The sequence below is a fragment of the Pantherophis guttatus genome, chromosome 8 (assembly GCF_059756535.1).
Source record: "Pantherophis guttatus breed Tessera chromosome 8, ASM5975653v1, whole genome shotgun sequence".
Taxonomy (NCBI): domain Eukaryota; kingdom Metazoa; phylum Chordata; class Lepidosauria; order Squamata; family Colubridae; genus Pantherophis; species Pantherophis guttatus.
This window is the reverse complement of record NC_142070.1, coordinates 75,773,766-75,792,500: the sequence shown is the minus strand read 5'-3', so window position 1 is coordinate 75,792,500 and position 18,735 is coordinate 75,773,766. Positions and strand designations below refer to the sequence as shown.

General features: G+C 38.9%; 1 protein-coding gene across 6 annotated transcripts in view; it reads right to left on the bottom strand.

The window, feature by feature from the left end:
- Window positions 1-18,735, bottom strand: part of PCDH7 (protocadherin 7) — a 602,886-nt gene that overhangs the window by 11,608 nt on the left and 572,543 nt on the right. For 3 of the 6 annotated variants that reach the window (XM_034411294.2, XM_034411295.2, XM_034411298.2), the window contains exon 3: window positions 2,677-2,748. The exons of the other annotated variants lie outside the window; for them this stretch is intronic. In XM_034411294.2, coding sequence (XP_034267185.2) covers window positions 2,677-2,748 — 72 coding nt within the window. The remainder of the gene's footprint in view (window positions 1-2,676; window positions 2,749-18,735) is intronic. 6 annotated transcript variants of the gene reach the window in all.

Below are 18,735 nucleotides of genomic sequence, written 5' to 3'. Positions count from 1 at the left end.
TAATTGGGCCATGTGATGGACATGTGGGTGCTGGGCAGCGAGTTGAACTTTCACTTGGGTGGAGAAAACCTGGAAACTTTCAGATTCGGGTTTTCCCAGATGTGCCAATATGACATCTGTAATAAAATGGAACTTTGAGGAATCTCAGGCCTCGGAGCCTTCTTTCGTTGGGGGTGTTGCTTGGAACCCTGACACACTCCTAATTTCTACCTCTACTGTCCAACCATTTACAAAACAATGTTCGAAAATACTCTGTATCTTCTTTTTCTTTTATTTTTAATGTCCATCTATCCATACCTACAAATTTTTAAATTACATCATCCTCTATGGGCATTTCCTCATGTTTCCAGTACTGTGCAAATGCAATTCTTGCTGCTGTCAAGACATGTAATATTAAGTACAGGTTCCCTTTATCATACTTTTCAGGTATTACGCCTAGCAAGAATATTTCTGTCTTATAATCTATATGGTTGTCCAGTCTATTTTTGAAAACTTCCAGTGATGGAGTATTCACAACTTCTGGAAGTAAACTGTTCCTTTGATTATTATTTGTTTTCGCTGTCAGAAAATTCCTCCTAACATGTAGATTGGATCTCTCTTTAACACGCTTCCACCCATTACTTCTTGTCCTGCCCTTTGGTGCTTTGGAGAATAAATCAGAGAATCTTCTCTGTGATGTCCTTTGAAGTACTAGAAGACAATTATGTGAAGAAGATGCTGGGACTCAACCTTATATGCACAATAAGTCCAAGCATGATGCAGTTGAAGGTCATGTTGTGACCCCAACTCCCGAGCCTGTCCTAACAGAGGAAGAGGACTCAGAAGGTGATGGGGAGGAACTGATAAGGCCTCCCTCTCCAGGACCCTCCTCTCTGGCAATGCCTCAGGTTCCATCTGAAGGCCAAGAGGAACAGCCTGGGATATGCCAGGAGGAAAGCATATCGGAACAACAACAGATAGGGAGCAAGGATGATGAATCCTGGCTTGATCCCAGGCAGCGTCGGAGGGAGAAGCGTGCGCAGCAACGAAAGAGGCGTGGGAGGGCCAGAGACTGAGCTGAGTCACTGAGCCACACCCCACAAGGAATAAAAGTGGGTGCGATTGCTCTTCAGGCTTCGTGACGGTCAAAGTTAAAAACCTGAGAGTCACATCGCGTTACCTGAAATCTGGCTTGTGCATATTTGGATTGGACCTTGGCTAACTCTTGCTTCATGGATTACTTTTTGCTACTGAACCGGACTGAGGATAAACTCTCTTGCTTACTGTGAGTGAAAACTGACTTGGCAGGCATTTCGCAGTTTAATGCCAAAACTCTTATCTGCAAGAGTTTCTAGTCTGATTGCTTAATAAAATCTTGGCAGGCGTGCCTGGTTGTGTGTTTGCCTGTGTGGGGAAGGGGGACAGAACAGGTCAGTTCTTTGGACACTGCACAAGGATGAGTTAGGAAGATGTGCTACAATAGCTCAATAGGTTTTTAAGCAAATCTTGAGAGTAAACTAAACTATGCATCTGAATGGTCAAACAATTGGCAACTCCAAATCTCTGCTAACAAATTCTCAGTCCTGCACAATGGCAATAGAAATAAGAACATCAAATATTTGCTGGCTGGAAATGATCTAAAAGTTGACCCGCACTCTGTCAAGGACCTAGGAGTACTCACTTCAAAAGATCTAAGTCCCAGAACTCACTGTAATATCATTGCAAAAAAGGCATTAAGAGTTATCTATTTTATTTTACAAAGTGTTTTCTCTGGTAACGCTATACTTCAAACTAGGGCATATAAAACCTTTGCCAGACCTATCCTTGAATACTGCTCACCTGCCTGGAATCCTCACTGTATTTCAGACATCAATACATTAGAGAGGGTCCAGAGATATTTTACTAGAAGAGTACTCAAATCCTCTGCTCGAAATAAAATTCCCTATCCCACCAGGTGTGAAATTTTAGGTCTGGATAGCCTCAAACTACACGGTCTACATTCCGATCTAGGCTTAGTTCCTAAGATTATTTACCAAAACGTTCTATCTGTTAATTTCAACCATAATAACAAAAGGGCTATCAATAGATTCAAACTCAATGTCATTCGCTCTAATCTTGATTGTAGGAAATATGACTTCTGCAATAGAGTAGTAAATGTTTGGAACACTCTACCTGTTCCTGTTGTTAGTTTCTCTAACCCCCATACCTTTTACCTTAAACTGTCTACCGTGGACCTTTCATGTTTCTTAAGAGGTCCCTATGGGGACATGCATAAGCGCACCAGCGTGCCTACTATACCTGTTGTACTGTTCACATTTATATGTACTCATTCTATGTGTTTATGGCTACGTTTTGCCTATTTATATCCTATTATTTGTGCCAAAAAAATTTTCATGTGTCCATGTCTATGTCTATACAGTTACTTGTTTCCTTGTACTTGTTGACAAATAATAAATAAATAAATAAATAAATAAATAAATAAACAAACAAACTATAGCTACTGCAGAAACCACTCTCTAAGTTTGTGTCTCTTGACATTATGTCCACCTTCATGAGGTAACTGAAGTGCAAATTGAAGTCCATCAGGCCTTGCCTCTTGATGTATGCCCTTCACACCGACGCTGAAAAAGATCTTGTAAACGTTGAAATTTCACTTTATGAATGTTAATCTCCTGTTTCAGCTGAGGCCCTTCTTACCTTGGCAGACCCCCAATCTGGATATCCCTCTAGGAGCACTTAAAGCCACACCATTGAAGGCTACTTCTTCCCCTACAAAGAGAGTTACAGATTGCACAAAGGTGAGAGATCTTCAGGTTAACTGACTGTAACAGTTTAGCTTGGTTTAATTTCATATTCAACATCCCCGTGATTTCAACGAGAGCCATGTGCCACTGCCCTTTATTCAACCGTATGCCCACAATATCCCTGGTAGGCACAATGACATTAGGAACTCTGGGTTCTTTAGACAATTATATCAGTAATTTAGTACATTCATACCATGATGTTGACTTGAATGCAAATATTGGAGTTAATATCCCTCTTCTCAAACCCATTTAAAATGGTGTCTAGCTCCCAGAAGGAAAGTTATTATTACCAGGCCTAACAATCCAAAAACAAACACAGTAATGTATCAAAATTTCAAAGGTCCACTTGGTAGATAATCTGGACCTTTGTTCTTCTGAATGAGAACAATCTAACAGCTAATTCAATTTTGGAGGCTCTAATGGGGCCCATGTGATGCACACCTAAAATCTATAAAAACTTCAGGAGGAGATTTTATCCCCCTGAATTCACCACCTTAGCAGCTGAGCAAGTTTTCCTACTCATTGCCATCTCATTCTTTCAAAACAAAGGAAGTGTAAACCTAGCCAGTCTATTTAATAAATCAGCAAGCTGTATGCTAAATATCTCTACTCAAAATTATTCAAGTGGATTGAAAGTGAAAACATCTCCCTTAAGGAATAGACAGGTTTCAAATGGGAATGATCAACCCCTCAACCACTTTTCTTGTTTTATTCATTTTAGTACTGTTCGTCTTTGATCGTATTAATAACATTTGATTTTATTTTATTTGACTCTTGATCACAGCCTGGTTATCCGTCAGTTAACTGAGAAATACTCATCCCAGCTCAGAGACTTCTGGTCACAGTCTTCATTGATTTTAAATCTGGCTTTGATTTAATTCCAAGGGAGAGGCTACAGAAAAAAAATCTATGGGAATCCTCAGTGGATAAAAAGTTTATTCTTCTCATCCAGTTCCTCCACTCAATACTACTTTAAGAATCAAATGGTCTTTGCTGAAGTCATTTCTTTGCACTAGAAAGAGTGCAGAAAATATAAACCAAGATGATTAGGGGACCAGAGGCTAAAACATACAATGGATGGTTGCAGGAACTGGGCATAGCTAGTTAGTGAAGAGGAGAGGAGAGAAGAGAAAGAAGAGAAGAGAAGAGAAGAGAAGAGAAGAGAAGAGAAGAGAAGAGAAGAGAAGAGAAGAGAAGAGAAGAGAAGAGAAGAGAAGGACCAGGGGAGACATGATAGCAGTCTTCCAATATTTGAGGGGCTGCCACAGAGAGGAGGGGGTCAATCTATTTTCCAAAGCACCTGAAGGCCAGACAAGGAGTAATGGATGGAAACTGATCAAGGAGAGATTCAACCTGGAAATAAGAAGATATTTTCTGACAGTGAGAGCAATCAACCAATGGAGCAGAAGTTGCCTTCAGCAGTTGTGGGAGCTTCATCACTGGAAGCTTTCAAGAAGAGCCTGGACTGCCAACTGTCAGAAATGGTGTAGGGTCTCCTTGATGACCTACAAGGTCCCTTCCAACTCTGTTAATCTGTAATCTGTAATCTGGTGCTGTTACTATCCAAAGAGGTAAGGCATGGTCATCTTTTAGCTTCTCTACTTTTTACTTGCACATCAACACAATAATCCAGGTTCTCTTTATCCTCATTTGTTACTACCCCATATTAAAAAGGTCAAGTGGTTGCAGATCTTTACTATACAAACAATATTACCATCATGTCCATCTCCTTAGTGGGAATGGAAAGATCACTGGGTATCTGTGTAGTGGAAAAACACTGCAATATGCACCAAACCATCAAAAATCCAAAAAAACCTTGTAATTCAAGATTCTGTAAATGCACTTACAATAAAGTAAAATAAGCTCTTCTAGTTATGTTTCATGGGTGCTTCATCTAGAAGGCCTAACACCAATCTGGCATGTCTGAAGGTACAAATCTTCTTACACAACTTCTTAAAGTGGCAGTAACCCTGCTGCCTCATTCCCATTGCATCAGCTTTCAGTTGCCTCCGCTTACAACCTTACGTCAGCTTACAGCTTACAGCTATTAAATCTACATACCCTGGCAGTTGCCACCGGTTCGCCACGCTCGCTCGGTTTGTGCGTGCACCTTCTGCATATGCGCCTGGCCTCGAAAATGTAGCTTAATAGGATGGCATAGCGCCAGGGCGGGCAGGCAGGTGGGTGGGCCCAGGCTGGCCCACCCCACCTGCAATCTCCACTACCGGTTCACTCAAACCGGTTTAAACTGGCTGAATATCACTTCTGGTCATTAATAAGTAAAATTGAATAACAATGGATGGGTCTCAGAATGTCATTTTATAAGATCGCCATCTCATTCACAAAATATCAGATGGAATCCAGAAGACATCTTATCTGATTTGTGATGATCCCATGTTTTCCCATCTCTCCATCTTCAAGAGAAAGAATTTGTTTAGAAAGGACTGCTTATTGTATTTTCATACTTTAAAAGTACCTTTCATTTTGTAAAATAAAAGGAATGATATGATGGGATGCAAATCAAGTAGGACTTGTTTCTAGCTGAGGTGCCTAATTCACATTCTTTTCTAACCATGATATTATTCCTTTTGTTCTAACATTTGTTTTAGTTACTTTTATGTATTGTGCTGAATTATTATGATATAATAATTGAAGGTTAGGGTTAGCTAGTCAGATAGATATTTTTTTTAAAAAAAAAAATCCTTCTCCATCAGAGAAAAAAAACAACGTAGTATTATAATTTCAGATAATAAAGATAGGAGTACTCTTTTTTATTCTGTTAATTTCTTTCTTTCTTTCTTTTTGCTGGAATCATAGTTTCATTTTGGAGCCTTGGATAGCAATAACATGTTTTCTTTTTCTTTTTCCACCAATAATTTGAAACGGTGCAATCATCTCATTCTCCATGCTAGATTTAAGCTCTATTGATGGGACTATTTATATATAATTTTTTATGCACCATATTTCATGAGTTTTATTACAACATAGTTAATAACAGACTAATAGCCTGTTATTAACATTCAGCTGCCTGCAATTACTGCAAGTTCGAATCTCCCCAGGCTCAAGATTGACTCAGCCTTCCATCCTTTCTAAGGTAGGTAAATTGAGGACCCAGTTTGTGGGGGCAATAAGCTGACTTTGTATAAACATACAAAAGTATGAAGGCTATTGCTTAACACATTGTAAGCCGCCCTGAGTCTCCGGAGAAGGGCGGCATATAAATCAAATTAAAAAAAAAAAAACATATGATGGCATTAAATAGGTTATCGGTTTGAGGATGCTGAGCTCTGGAATGACTTGGTGGCCTTTCATCCAAGCACTGATTGCATGTTTAGCTTAGTTTGTTATGTCATATTCTGTGTCGCATGTAAAAAGCACATCTTCCTTCCCCTGTCCTCACCACTTTCTATAGTGGGACGATCGAGAGCATCCTGTCACATTGCGTTACTGTCTGGTTTGGAAGCATTACTGCTTCGGACAGGAAGGAGGTGCAGAGAGTGGTGAGGACGGCAGAAAACATTATTGGCAGTTCACTTCTTTCTATCCAGGACATGGCATATAAGCGATGATGGAGCAGGGTTCTCAGGATTGTTGTGGGATGCTACACATCCTCTTCCTGACCTGTTTTCCTTGCTACCTTCTGGGAAGAGGCTTGGTGGTATCCAAAGCAGAACATCCAGATTCAGTCAGTTTTGTTCCATTTAGCATCAGCCTAGTGAAGTCTCAAGTTTCCTTTTTCCACTATGTATTCAAAATGGACAGTGGTTAATATTTATATGTACATAAGCACATATGTAGGCATATGTACATATATACATATATGTAGATATGTAGATACATACAGTATATATATATATATATATATAGATAGATAGATATAGATATAGATATAGATATAGATATAGATATAGATATAGATAGATATAGATAGATATAGATAGATATAGATAGATATAGATATATAGATATATGTATCTACATATATAGATATGTATAGATATATGTATATGTAGATATATATATGTATATGTATATATACGTATATATATGTATATGTATGTATGTCTTTGGTTATTCGGGTTTTCTCCCGCATAAAAATTGGAAGTGTCTTGGCGACGTTTCGACGAAGTCTCATTCGTCATCTTCAGGCTGGTGTTTTCGGCTTCGTGCTTCTAGGAGCAATGTGAGATCGCAGCTGTTTCTTCCTTTTAACTGCTAGTGGGGGTGTGAATTCGGTGTGAATAACCAAAGACCTACATACAAATACCCGCGAAAACCTCAGAAAACATACATATATATATATATATATATATATATATATATATATATATATATATATATATATATATATATATATATGTATGTATGTATGTATGTATGTATGTATGTATGTATGTATTTCTCTTTAGCCAGGTATGTATATAGCATGTGTATATGCCTGTTATATATGGTATGGGTTGGTATATATATTCTTTTGAGATCAGGCAATAGAATTTCATTTTTAAGGTGGACCAGTGTGCTCACAGTAAAAATGACAATAAAGGTTATCTTATCTCAGCTCAGCTCAGCTCAGCTCACCAAACCTCACCATACCTCACCTCACCTCACCTGATCTCACCACACCTCACCCTACCCTACCCTACCCTACCCTACCCTACCCTACCCTACCCTACCTACCCTACCTTATCTTGAGATACTTTGGCTCATACTGGTTTTAATGCTGCATTGAAGTACGAAGCATTTGATTGCCCTTGGATGCCATTGAACTATGACAGTGTTCTTGGTTTTTTTCTTCTTATTTATTCTTTTGTTCCACTGATTTTTAATCTTGTCTTTGCCATCCAGCATTGCAAGTGAAAGATGGCTGGCTAGATAGGTCAATATAACAACAACAACAACAACAACAACAACAACAACAACAACAACAATAGTGAGAGTATTCCCTCTTATCTCAGTTTCGAGTTTACTTTATCTTCCATCTATGACCTCTTATTAATCTCTACCCCAAGTTGTCTTGGCTTGTCTCCTGCCCAAGAGAAGAACATCATATACATCTTCTTGCCTATTTTATTGCGGCATAATAATAAAGAATGACAGCCAAAATGATGAAATTGTTTGGGCTGGAGACCAATTTCCCGACCATCCTAAGCTGTAGAAACGGGACAGGTTGCTGTCTCTCATGGGTTCTTATGATCATAAAATTGGGAGAGCTGTTGGAGAAGAGGAATAAATCTATCAAGATGAAGAAATAAAAATGCTCTACAATTGACATTCAATCTCTCCTTTTTTTTAATTCTCAAGCATCGTGACTCAGAGATTCAGTCGGAATAAATAATAGGTGGCGCATTCTAAAAACGGACTCCATTCTTTTCTTGTTCATTCTTGGCCCTCTTTGCATTCCAGCTGCATTTTGAAGATGTGGGAGAGTGGAAATTACTCATATTTCTTCTCACCTCAAATAGAAATAATCGGTGCCCTTGTCAAGTCTCAGTACTCGTCGAGAACAAGTGCTATGAATTTCTCAGAAAATTGAAATAACCCAAACTGCATCTCCCAAAGTTAAACAACAGGATTTTCTCCCACCCCCATTTCTCCCTAACAAAGATCTGAAAATCCATTCTGAAAGTAACAGGAACCAAATTCAGGCTCTATAATCTGTTTCCAGGCTTTCTGAAATGTGTGAAATGCAGAAAGGTTTAAGAACAGAAATATGAAGAACTCTGGACAACACCCAGGTTTTCTGCAAAGAAGAAAAGGAAGTGGAAAAGTATTTACATACAGCAGTGGCCAAAATGGTGAAAAACTTTTGGGGAAAGTATATTTTTGAGGTTTGATGGCTAATAACACCATTATTATTTTTTTTTTTTGGAGTTTCAAGATAATCCTATTCCACTGCTGGAATGGCCTGGGAAGAGCCCAGACCTTAACCCAATAGAAAATCTATGGAGCCGACGAAAGAAACTTGTTAGTCAGAAGCGACCCAGCAATAAAACCCAGTTAATAGAAGCCATCCTTCAATCTTGGTTTCACATTAGAACAGCTGCAGAACTAAAAGACTTGGTTCACTCCATGGGAAGACGTTGTAAGGCTGTAATTCATGCTAAAGGCTACCCAAATAAGTATTAACTGATACGGTGATCATTTTTGTATATCTCGTTTTTTCTATGGTGATCATTTTTGTATATCTCGTTTTTTCTACGTGTTTCACTTTTCTTCTTTATACCGTAACTGCTATTCTAATAGCAAATCCTTCAAAAAAGTTATTGCATTACATTCTTGATTAAATGATCTTTCCATTGATATATAATTTTATGGTACTACTCCCCCCCCCAAAAAAGGGATGTTTTAGCTAGTTTTAGAAAATACACTTTCCCCAAAAGGCTTCCACAATTTTGGCCACTACTGTACATATGTGTTAATTATACGGTTAATTTTGGTTTATAGATAGAGGAGTGTTATTTCCTGTGTGTGCATCCATCCATCAGAAAGCCAGTAGAAAGGAAGGGAACAGGAAAATCCCCATGTAGAAGTGCCCTTTAATGCTTAAAACGCATTAGGAAACCAGACAACGAATTTGTTAATAAATCTTCCTGGAAGCTCCTGGTTTCTCGTTTTATTCAGTCTTCCCCTGAACCAAGTGGTTTTTCAATCAATCTTTCCCATTGCTTTTCCTGCTAATGTATTTTGAGCTGGATCCACACAGCAGTCTAAGCTAAACTACAATTAGTTAATTTGTCTATCAGTGTGGTGCATGGACATAGCCAGTCTCTTAAGTTAATGGTTTATTGTATTTTACCGAGCCAATGGATTTCGATAAACTGTGGTTCAGTGAGGTATTAATAGGGTCTTAGTACAATTACATTAATATTAAGAGGGATGTTTCGTCTGTGGGTTCAGCCTTTCAGTTTAATATAAACGTGAGTTTTTATTGCCCCTCTTTTAATTGATATAGCGCTGTACAGAAAGACAGGGCCACCTAAAAAAACCTCAGCTCATCTTTTTCATGCTCAAAATCATAGTCAAAAACTCCTAGGAAAAAGTTGCAGCGGTCAGTAGCAGTCGGCAGTCAGCTACAATACATAAATGCCATGCGTTCATAGCAAAAATCTGCTTCCTTATTGAGTTCTACGCTATATGTAGGACTCTTGCCTATGGAACTGGGTATGTCTAGTTTGATGAAGAGAAGGACTAGGGGAGACATGATAGCAGTATTTATTTATTTATTCATTCATTCATTCATTCATTCATTCATTCATTCATTCATTCATTCATTCATTCATTCATTCATACTGCCCTTCTCCCAAAGGACTCAGGGCGCTGTACAGCCAAAAATAACCACCCACAACTATATGAAAGTTAAAAGACAATTTAAAAATATTAAATCATTTGGCCGAAAGAGCTAAAATAGAAACCACCCATTAAAATAGCATTTAGGCCAGCCCTGCTTGGTGAAACGGTAACGTTTTGAGGGCGCAGCGAAAGGTGCGAAGGTCGGGGATCCTATGAATCTCCGGGGGTAGTTCCAATATCTCAGGGGTTGCCACAAACAAGAAGGAATCAAACTATTCTCCAAAGCACCTGAGGGTAGGACAAGAAGCAGTGGGTGGAAACTAATCAAGGAGAGAAGCAACTTAGAACTAAGGATAAATTTCCTGATGCTTAGAACAATTAATCAGTGGAACAACTTGCCTGCAGAAGCTGTGAATGCCCCAACACTGGAAATTTTTAAGAAGATGTTGGATAACCATTTGTCTGAAGTGCAGGGTTTCCTGCCTGGGCAGGGGGTTGGACTAGAAGTCCTCCAAGGTCCCTTCCAACTCTGTTATTCTATTCTATTCTATTCTATTCTATTCTATTCTATTCTATTCTATTCTATTCTATTCTATTCTATTCTATTCTATTCTATTCTATTCTATTCTATGTTGTGTTTGTTTGTGTGTATGTGGTATGTGCATGTGCATTGTTATATTCAGCACAGGGGAGGGTTCTACTTTCCTTTACTACCGCTTCACAAAGGTAAAAAAAGAAGCTTCTGCACATGCGTACAGATTGTCAATTATGACATCCGGGCAGGTGGGCAGAGCCTCCTGCTGCTCTTACTACCGGTTCTAAAGAACAGGACAGAACCGGGAGCAACCCACCACTGATTCAGCAGTAACTCAGTACTATCTATCTTCAGAGGTGGCATTCACTTACTTTCCTCATTGGCATCCTTCAGTCTCAAGAGACTATGGTATCGTGCTCTGGAAAGAGGCCCTAAAACAACATCTAGTGTGACTAAAAAGGCCGATTCGAGAGTGGCAATCCCTTCCACACTGAGGGCAGACACATTCTGTCCCCTGCCCAGCCCCCAGATTTCGCTGGTTCGGGGACTGCCTCTTTGCCTCAGCCTGCCGAACAAGTGTCTCTTCGAATTGGAGAAGGCCATGCTGTGTCTTTAGCCTCCAAGCTGAACGATCCTAGTGGTTTGCAAATGTGAGCGTGCATGCATGTGCTTTGCTCCCGTGTGTGCCTTACGCGCATGAACCCGGCCTCAAAAACATGTCTAAATAGGACGGCATAGAGCCAGAGTGGTGTGGGTGGGGGGGTGAGGGCCCATCCGTGATTTTTTTCTACCGGTTCTCCCGAACCGGTCTGAACCGGCTCTGTCTATCTTGCATTTGGTTCTCGTGGTATGTATCCCTATTTTCCCCAGTTTCCCCATATCCTGTTCTTTCAATAAAGCATCCAGATCTACACACACGGTCTGTTTTATCGGAGGATAGGTGGGTTTAGCTGCATGTTGAGCTGCACACAGACTAAAGTGTAGTGAGGACAGAACAACGTCTATCTCCTAGGGGCCAAACTTTTATTGAAAGGAGTAGTTGGGCTATTGACTATGAAACCGGAGTTCAACTTTTTTTTGGGAATTCCTCATTTCTTAACTGAAGCGAAGTAGAGCACTGTGCCCAACCCCTATGACATTGTTCTGACAAGCTAAGACACTCTTAAAATGCTTAAACCTGTCTGAAAGCATCAGTGACTTCTTTCTTTCCTCCTCGGGCAAAAAAACAGTTAAGTGGCAACTGAATGCATCATAAGGAGCATTTTCAGCCCCGAGGTTTGGGCCACTGTCATTCCAAATATAATGTTATCTTGCATGGTGTGTACAGTAGAGAGAGTGCATCCAGTTCTGAAGTAGTCTCATTCAATAACATCAAACACAAATTTGCTAAGGGAGACAAATAAACTGAGTGCAGTCAAAGACACTGGATTTTTTTTTTCCCCCTGAAAAAAACATGTAAGAAAATAAGTCTGGAAGCACAGAGGTCATTCCTGAAAGTTGGGGAAGGAATAGGAGGTAGCTATTTATTTATGTAAGAGCCAAGAAAGATCTAAAACATGTAGTTAATTGGAGACAATGATGATGGTAACCATTACTATAATGCAAAGGAAAAGTAATTTTAATGTATCATCTCTCTCAATTTCTCTCTCATCTGTCAATGTATGTATGCATCTCTCTCTCTCTCTCTCTCTCTCTCTCTCTCTCTCTCTCTCTCATCTATCTGTCTGTCTATCTATCTATCTATCTATCTTCTATCTATCTATCATTTATCATCTATCTATCTATCTATCTATCTATCTATCTATCTATCTATCTATCTATCTATCTATCTATCTATCTATCATCTATCTATCTATCTATCTATCTATCATCCAGGGCCAGATTTAGATGAAAAGAGGCCCTAGGCTATACCACTTATGAGGCCCTTTCACCTCCCATTTTTAAGTTTTTATGTTTGTTTATTAGTCATATGCGTAGAATTTCTCCTTATTTTCGGTTCAGTGTTTTAGTGTTCACTGTTTTTAGAATAGTGTAATTTTAATTTTGCTAACAATTTGAATGTAGGCCCCTCTTGATCTTGAGGCCCTAGGCTGAAGCCTAGTTAGCCTATAGGAAAATCCGGCCCTGCTATCATCTCTCTATCATCTATCTATCTATCTATCTCATCTATCGTCTATCTCCTGTCATCTATCTATCTATCTATCTATCTATCTATCTATCTATCTATCTATCTATCTATCTATCTAATCTATCTATCTATCTATCTATCTATCTATCTATCTATCTATCTATCATATATATCTCTCTCTATCTCATTTATCGTCTATATCTTCTGTCAGCTATCTATTTATTTATTTATCTATCTATCTATCATCTATCTATTTATCTATCTATCTATCTATCTATCTATCTATCTATCTATCTATCTATCATCCATCTATCTATCTATCTATCTATCTATCTATCTATCTATCTATCTATCTATCTATCATCTCTCTATCATCTCTCTATCTCTCTATCTCATCTATCGTCTATCTCCTGTCATCTATCTATTTATCTATTTATCTATCTATCATCTACTATCTATCTATCTGTCTGTCTGTCTTCTATCTATCTATCATCTATCTTCTATCTATCTATCTATCTATCTATCTATCTATCTATCTATCCATCCATCCATCCATCCATCCATCCATCCATCCATCCATCCATCCATCCATCCATCCATCCATCCATCCATCCATCCATCCATCCATCCATCCATCTATCTATCTATCTATCTATCTATCTATCTATCTATCTATCTATCTATCTATCTCATCTATTATATCATCTACCTATGAACCTATTCATCATCTATGAAATATAGTAACATCAGGGTTTATTTAGTTCCTAGGGTGAAGTTGTCCCACTATGCAGGAGCCATTATTAAGAAACCTATTTCCTGCCTTAACCCATTTCAGCTTCGACATGGTAGAAACAGTATCCCCTCCAAAAAAAATTTCTTATTGGGTGGGTCAATTCTAGTTGAAGTAGGTAGCCCAAAGGTGCCAGGCTCTGTAAGTTAACACCAACACATTCCTCTATAAATTGTAAATATTATTAGATCCTGTGGATGGATGATAGTTCATGTCCACATAGTCCAAGCAGCAATTCCTAGATACTCTGACCCATTTTTTTCCCTGTGTAGAAATTCATTGGTTGTTTCTAAGTTCTGTCATATATTTACTTTAGAAAAATCTGCAATTTTAGTTCATATTTCTCATGATCGTTCAAAAGCATCTCCCCTAATGTGATACCTGACCTGGAAATGTTGCCAGATAGTTGAACTGTATTGATTTCAGACAAGAGATACAAAAAGTTCTCTATAACTTTTGCTATTAAAAAAAAAATAATCCTTTTGAAATTGTTGAGACTTTGTTTCCCAATCAGAATCTCTAAATTTATTTTAGATTTTTTTTTTCTTACATCAAATATAATGGAGACTATAATTGCAAAAACTTGTGGTTGCTGTTAAGTTCTTTGTAAATCACAATAGGCACTGGTGAATTACTTGAAAAAAAAATACCCAGCTATTTAATCGTCAATAAAGGACCTTAACAGGGGTTTGTATCACATTTTCTGGTTTTCTGAAAGGACTTTTCAAAATAGCAATCAAATTTAAACAAGCCTCCCATTGGGCACAACAGCGAGTCCAGTTATAAGCTCCGTGAACATTGTCATTAGTTTGAGAACCAAACAAATAACCTAATTTAAAATTATTGGAAACAATAAAATAGAGACCCTGGCTGCTGGATCAGATGTTGGGGATCTAATCATTTTCATTGTAATTCTAACAGCATGAGTTCCAGAATTCCATGAAGTTGATTAAACAGGAACCCCCATTGACAAATGAAATTCTTCTACTTTTCCTGAAATGATACTATACTTGTCAATCAAAGGAGGTGGGTTAATTGCATAAGAATTTGGGAGAACCCAAAATTTCTTTTCCATTCTTGTTTGGAATTTCTCCCTTTTCGTTTATAAGACTAGCCCAAAGTTTTACTGATATCTTTTATATGTGATTTAGAATTATTTCCTTCTTCATTCCATTTATAGAATTTATGGTCACAATCCTATCTGGGGCTGTTAGGAATAAAAAAACAAAACAAAATAGCAGCCATAAAATTTCTCCTCTAGGACCTGTTTTAGAGAAAAATCTCATTTCTGTATTGGCTGGTAAAGACAGTCCTGTTTTCACTTAAGCTTGACTCATGGATATTTCTTTTAAGGAACATTTTTTTACGGGATGAACATAAAACACAGGGAGAACTTCGACTTCACTGCTGTGGCCACTATATCGTCTTTTTTGTCATGCTCTGTGGACACCTGAGCAAAGAGTTTTCTGATTGCGCACGGTCACTCATGCCCTAGTTACCTCCCGTATGGACTACTGTAATGCTCTCTACATGGGGCTCCCCTTGAAAAGCACCCAGAGGCTCCAACTGGTCCAGAACGTAGCCGCGCGGGTGATTATGGGCGCAGCTCGTTACGCCCATGTAACACCTCTCCTACGCGAGCTGCCCTGGCTCCTGGTGGTCTTCCGGGTGCGATTCAAGGTGTTCGTTATCACCTTTAAAGCGCTCCATGGCTTAGGACCTGGGTACCTACCATCTTTTGCCACCAATAGCCTCCCACCGACCAGTTCGTTCTCACAGGGAGGGACTACTCAGGGTACCGTCAGTCAAATTATGCCGACTGTCGACTCCCAGGGGGAGGGCCTTCTCTGTGGGGGCTCCAACCCTTTGGAATGAACTGCCCCCGGAGATACGGAATATCCCTGATCTCCGTGCTTTCCGCCGTGCCCTCAAGACCCTGATGTTCCAACAGGCGGGGCTAAACATACGAACATGTGAATGATTTTTTAAATGTTATCTAATTCTGGGTTTTATTTAATTGACCAAACTAAGTAATAATTTTAATTAGCAATTTTATGATGTTTGTGTGTCTATATTTTTCTTGACTATACACCGCCTTGAGTCCTACAGGAGAAAGGCGGTATAGAAACATAATAAATAAATAAATAAATAAATAAATTGGCTGTTAGCATTTATGAGTTAGAAATAGGGATGGAGACAGCGGTGGGTTTCCAATATTCTTACCACCGATTCGCCTCGCGCACGCACACTGGCTTCACACGCACGTGTCCTCCGTGCATGCGCCCAGCCACGAAAATGTGCCTAAATAGGATGGCATAGAGCCGCGGCAGGTGGGTGGGCCCACCTGTGATCTCCACTACCGGATCACCTGAACTGGTACAAACCGGCTGAATACCATCTCTGAATGGAGATAAGTACAATAGCTACTTACTGTGTTTTTCAGAGTATAAGACGCCCCGGAGTATTAGACGCACCTTAGTTTTTGGGGAGGAAAATAAGAAAAAAGCTGATTGGCAGGTGGCTCGGCCTCCCAAAATACCCCCAATCAGCTGTTCCCAAAGGTGAATTTTAGCAACAGGTTCCTTGGTTATGAGCTCTGTGCCTTGCTTTTTTTTCTGCCTCTGAAACTTCTGAAACTCCGTTTCAGAAAAAAACTTTCTTTTCTGCTTCTGAAAGCCTCCGAAACAGAGCTTCAGAAAAAAAGCCTCTGAAGCTCTGTTTGGGGGCTTCTTTTCTGAAGCTCTTTTGGGGGCTTTTTTTCTGAAGCTTCTTTTCTGATGCTTTTTTCAGCCTCTGAAACCTCCATTTGAGAAGCTGGGCGGGGCTACATTCAGAGTATAAGACACACCCAGATTTTCACCCTCTTTTTTGGGGGAAAGAAGGTGTGTCTTATAGTCCCAAAAATACGGTATATTGTCAAATAATATAAACCCTTAGAAATAAGATCACGCTAAACCTATATGATATTCCAGTATCTCCAATATCCCCAGTTGTCAAATACATCTTTTTTTTTTAAAGTTGATAGACAGGCAGATCCATAGAAATACTATGTGTAATATTGTTTGTTTTGTTTTATTTGATTTGTATACCGCCCTACTCCCGAAGGACTCAGGGCAGTGAACAGCCACAAGATAAAAACACATAAGTACAAAATTTAAAAAACAGGATAAAACCAAATTAAATAATTTGGCTGAAGACAGATTTAAAACACCCCAATAAATTAAAAACCAATTTAAAATGTGTATTTTAAAAGGGAAAAAAGGGAAAAATTAGGCCAGGCCAAAGGGTTTAAGAGCGCGGCGGAAGGTGCGTAGATCCGGGATCCTCCGTATCTCCGGCGGAAGCTCATTCCAGATAGTAGGTGCCCCCACAGAGAAGGCTGTCTCTTAACAAAGATAATCACAGCTTTGTTTAGGAATGCTTGTCTCATGAACAAATCACCTGTCAAGCAGTTTAAAATAGCCCTTCCTGTTTTTATAGATACCTAGGTAGAAAATACAACTCTCTTTTCCCTCAAAAAAAATTTCCTACGCAGTTACCTCAAACGCCTAATCAAACTCTCTACATCTGAAATGTAAATGTTTTGTTCCTTTGATTCCTGCCTTTTGTCTGGTGTCTGGACTTTTCATCTACTTTCGGTTTATCCTCAAAAAGGAAAAAAACAGAGGATCCTGTGTTGAACAATTAGCCTAGCTGATCTGAGCAATGAATGCTAAAGCACACTAGTCATTAAATCTGTCCTGACTTGAAAGAAGAGGTTTAGCCATTCCAAACAGCTGTTGTTGTTGTTGTGTCTTAGTCAAGCTGAGGCTGAAAACGATATGAGCCTTGGCCTTCCGATGGACCAGGTGCTTGTTCAAATATTGGGTTGTTTTTTTTAAAAAAATCAACAACACCTCAGGATGTGGTTAGAAACTGGAGCCAAGTACAGCAAAGCTTTTCATCTTTTCAGGTGAGAGATCTCTGAATATTGTGTCTACTGTACATCTGCGCCGTTATTCCAAGCTGAATTTGGATCTTTCGCGATTGCCTTATCTACGCTTCAAAGCATAACAACAACAAAAAAAAACCCCATAGAAACGTACAGATGGAAAGGGCCAGCCGAATAATTGAGTTCAACTCTCTGCAACACGCAGTTCAATTAGATAGGCGGGTTTTTGAAGAAGAGATGATTAAATAGCCTCTTCTCAAAAAAAAAAAAAAAAAAGCCTCCAGAAGTAGAGAACATACAACCTGTGTAGGTAGACTTTCATCGTACGGATTTACTGTGAGGAATCTTCTCCTGATGCATTTCATAATAATAATAATACAAAAAAATATGCTAGCCACCGCTTATACCCATTATTTCTGGTTCTAGGGCCTGTGAGAGAATGGAAAAATACTTCCTGAAGATATTTTTTCTGTGGTATCCTTTTATGTACCTGAACAATGATATTATGATTCCTTTCAAACATGGTTCGAAAGGTTCAGCATCTCCTTAGCTCATTTCCAAAGAGCAGGTCCTTCATTCCCTCTTTGTCTTCTGAATGTATTGTACCTGTTAATAACCTTCTATGGTGCCTAGAAATGTTCAAGCACTCCAAGAATGATGTGCGTGCAGACACATAAGTACACCCTCATCACTCAAGAGCTGAATTATCGTACAATTGATTTGTGTGTGTGTGTGTAGTTACTATAACATTCCAGTTTTGTTTTTTTTTAAATGGCCGGAAACAGTGCCAAAACAGCACTCCCAAAGATAAAAGACAACTGTTCATCATTTGGGAAATGCAACACGGAAGAGATGCAAATAGAGAAACATAAATCCACTCCGAGAGACACATCTTTGACATTATTCAATTTCACAATTTTTCGATGAAGGCAATTTGGACATTCGAGCTGTAGTCATCAGAAACTAAAAGCTGATGCATGCAGTTGAGGGAACTAAAGTGCCTACGTTATTCTGAACCAAAGGTTGTTTGTAAAAGAAAGATGACACACCTTCTTCTTCAGCCTTTCAGGAAACAAATATGAGGAGAAACAACCCTGCAAGTTTTTAAAATGTGGATGAGGATTTTAATAAACAAAGAGGAAAAACAAAGACAAATTAATATTTAGAATAAAGGGGGGAAAGAAAAAGAAAGCTAATAGAGCGGGGGGGGGGGAGAAAATATTTAAAAATAGTTTCTGATTTTCTTGACAGAAGTTATAAATTTATCTCTGCTCCAGG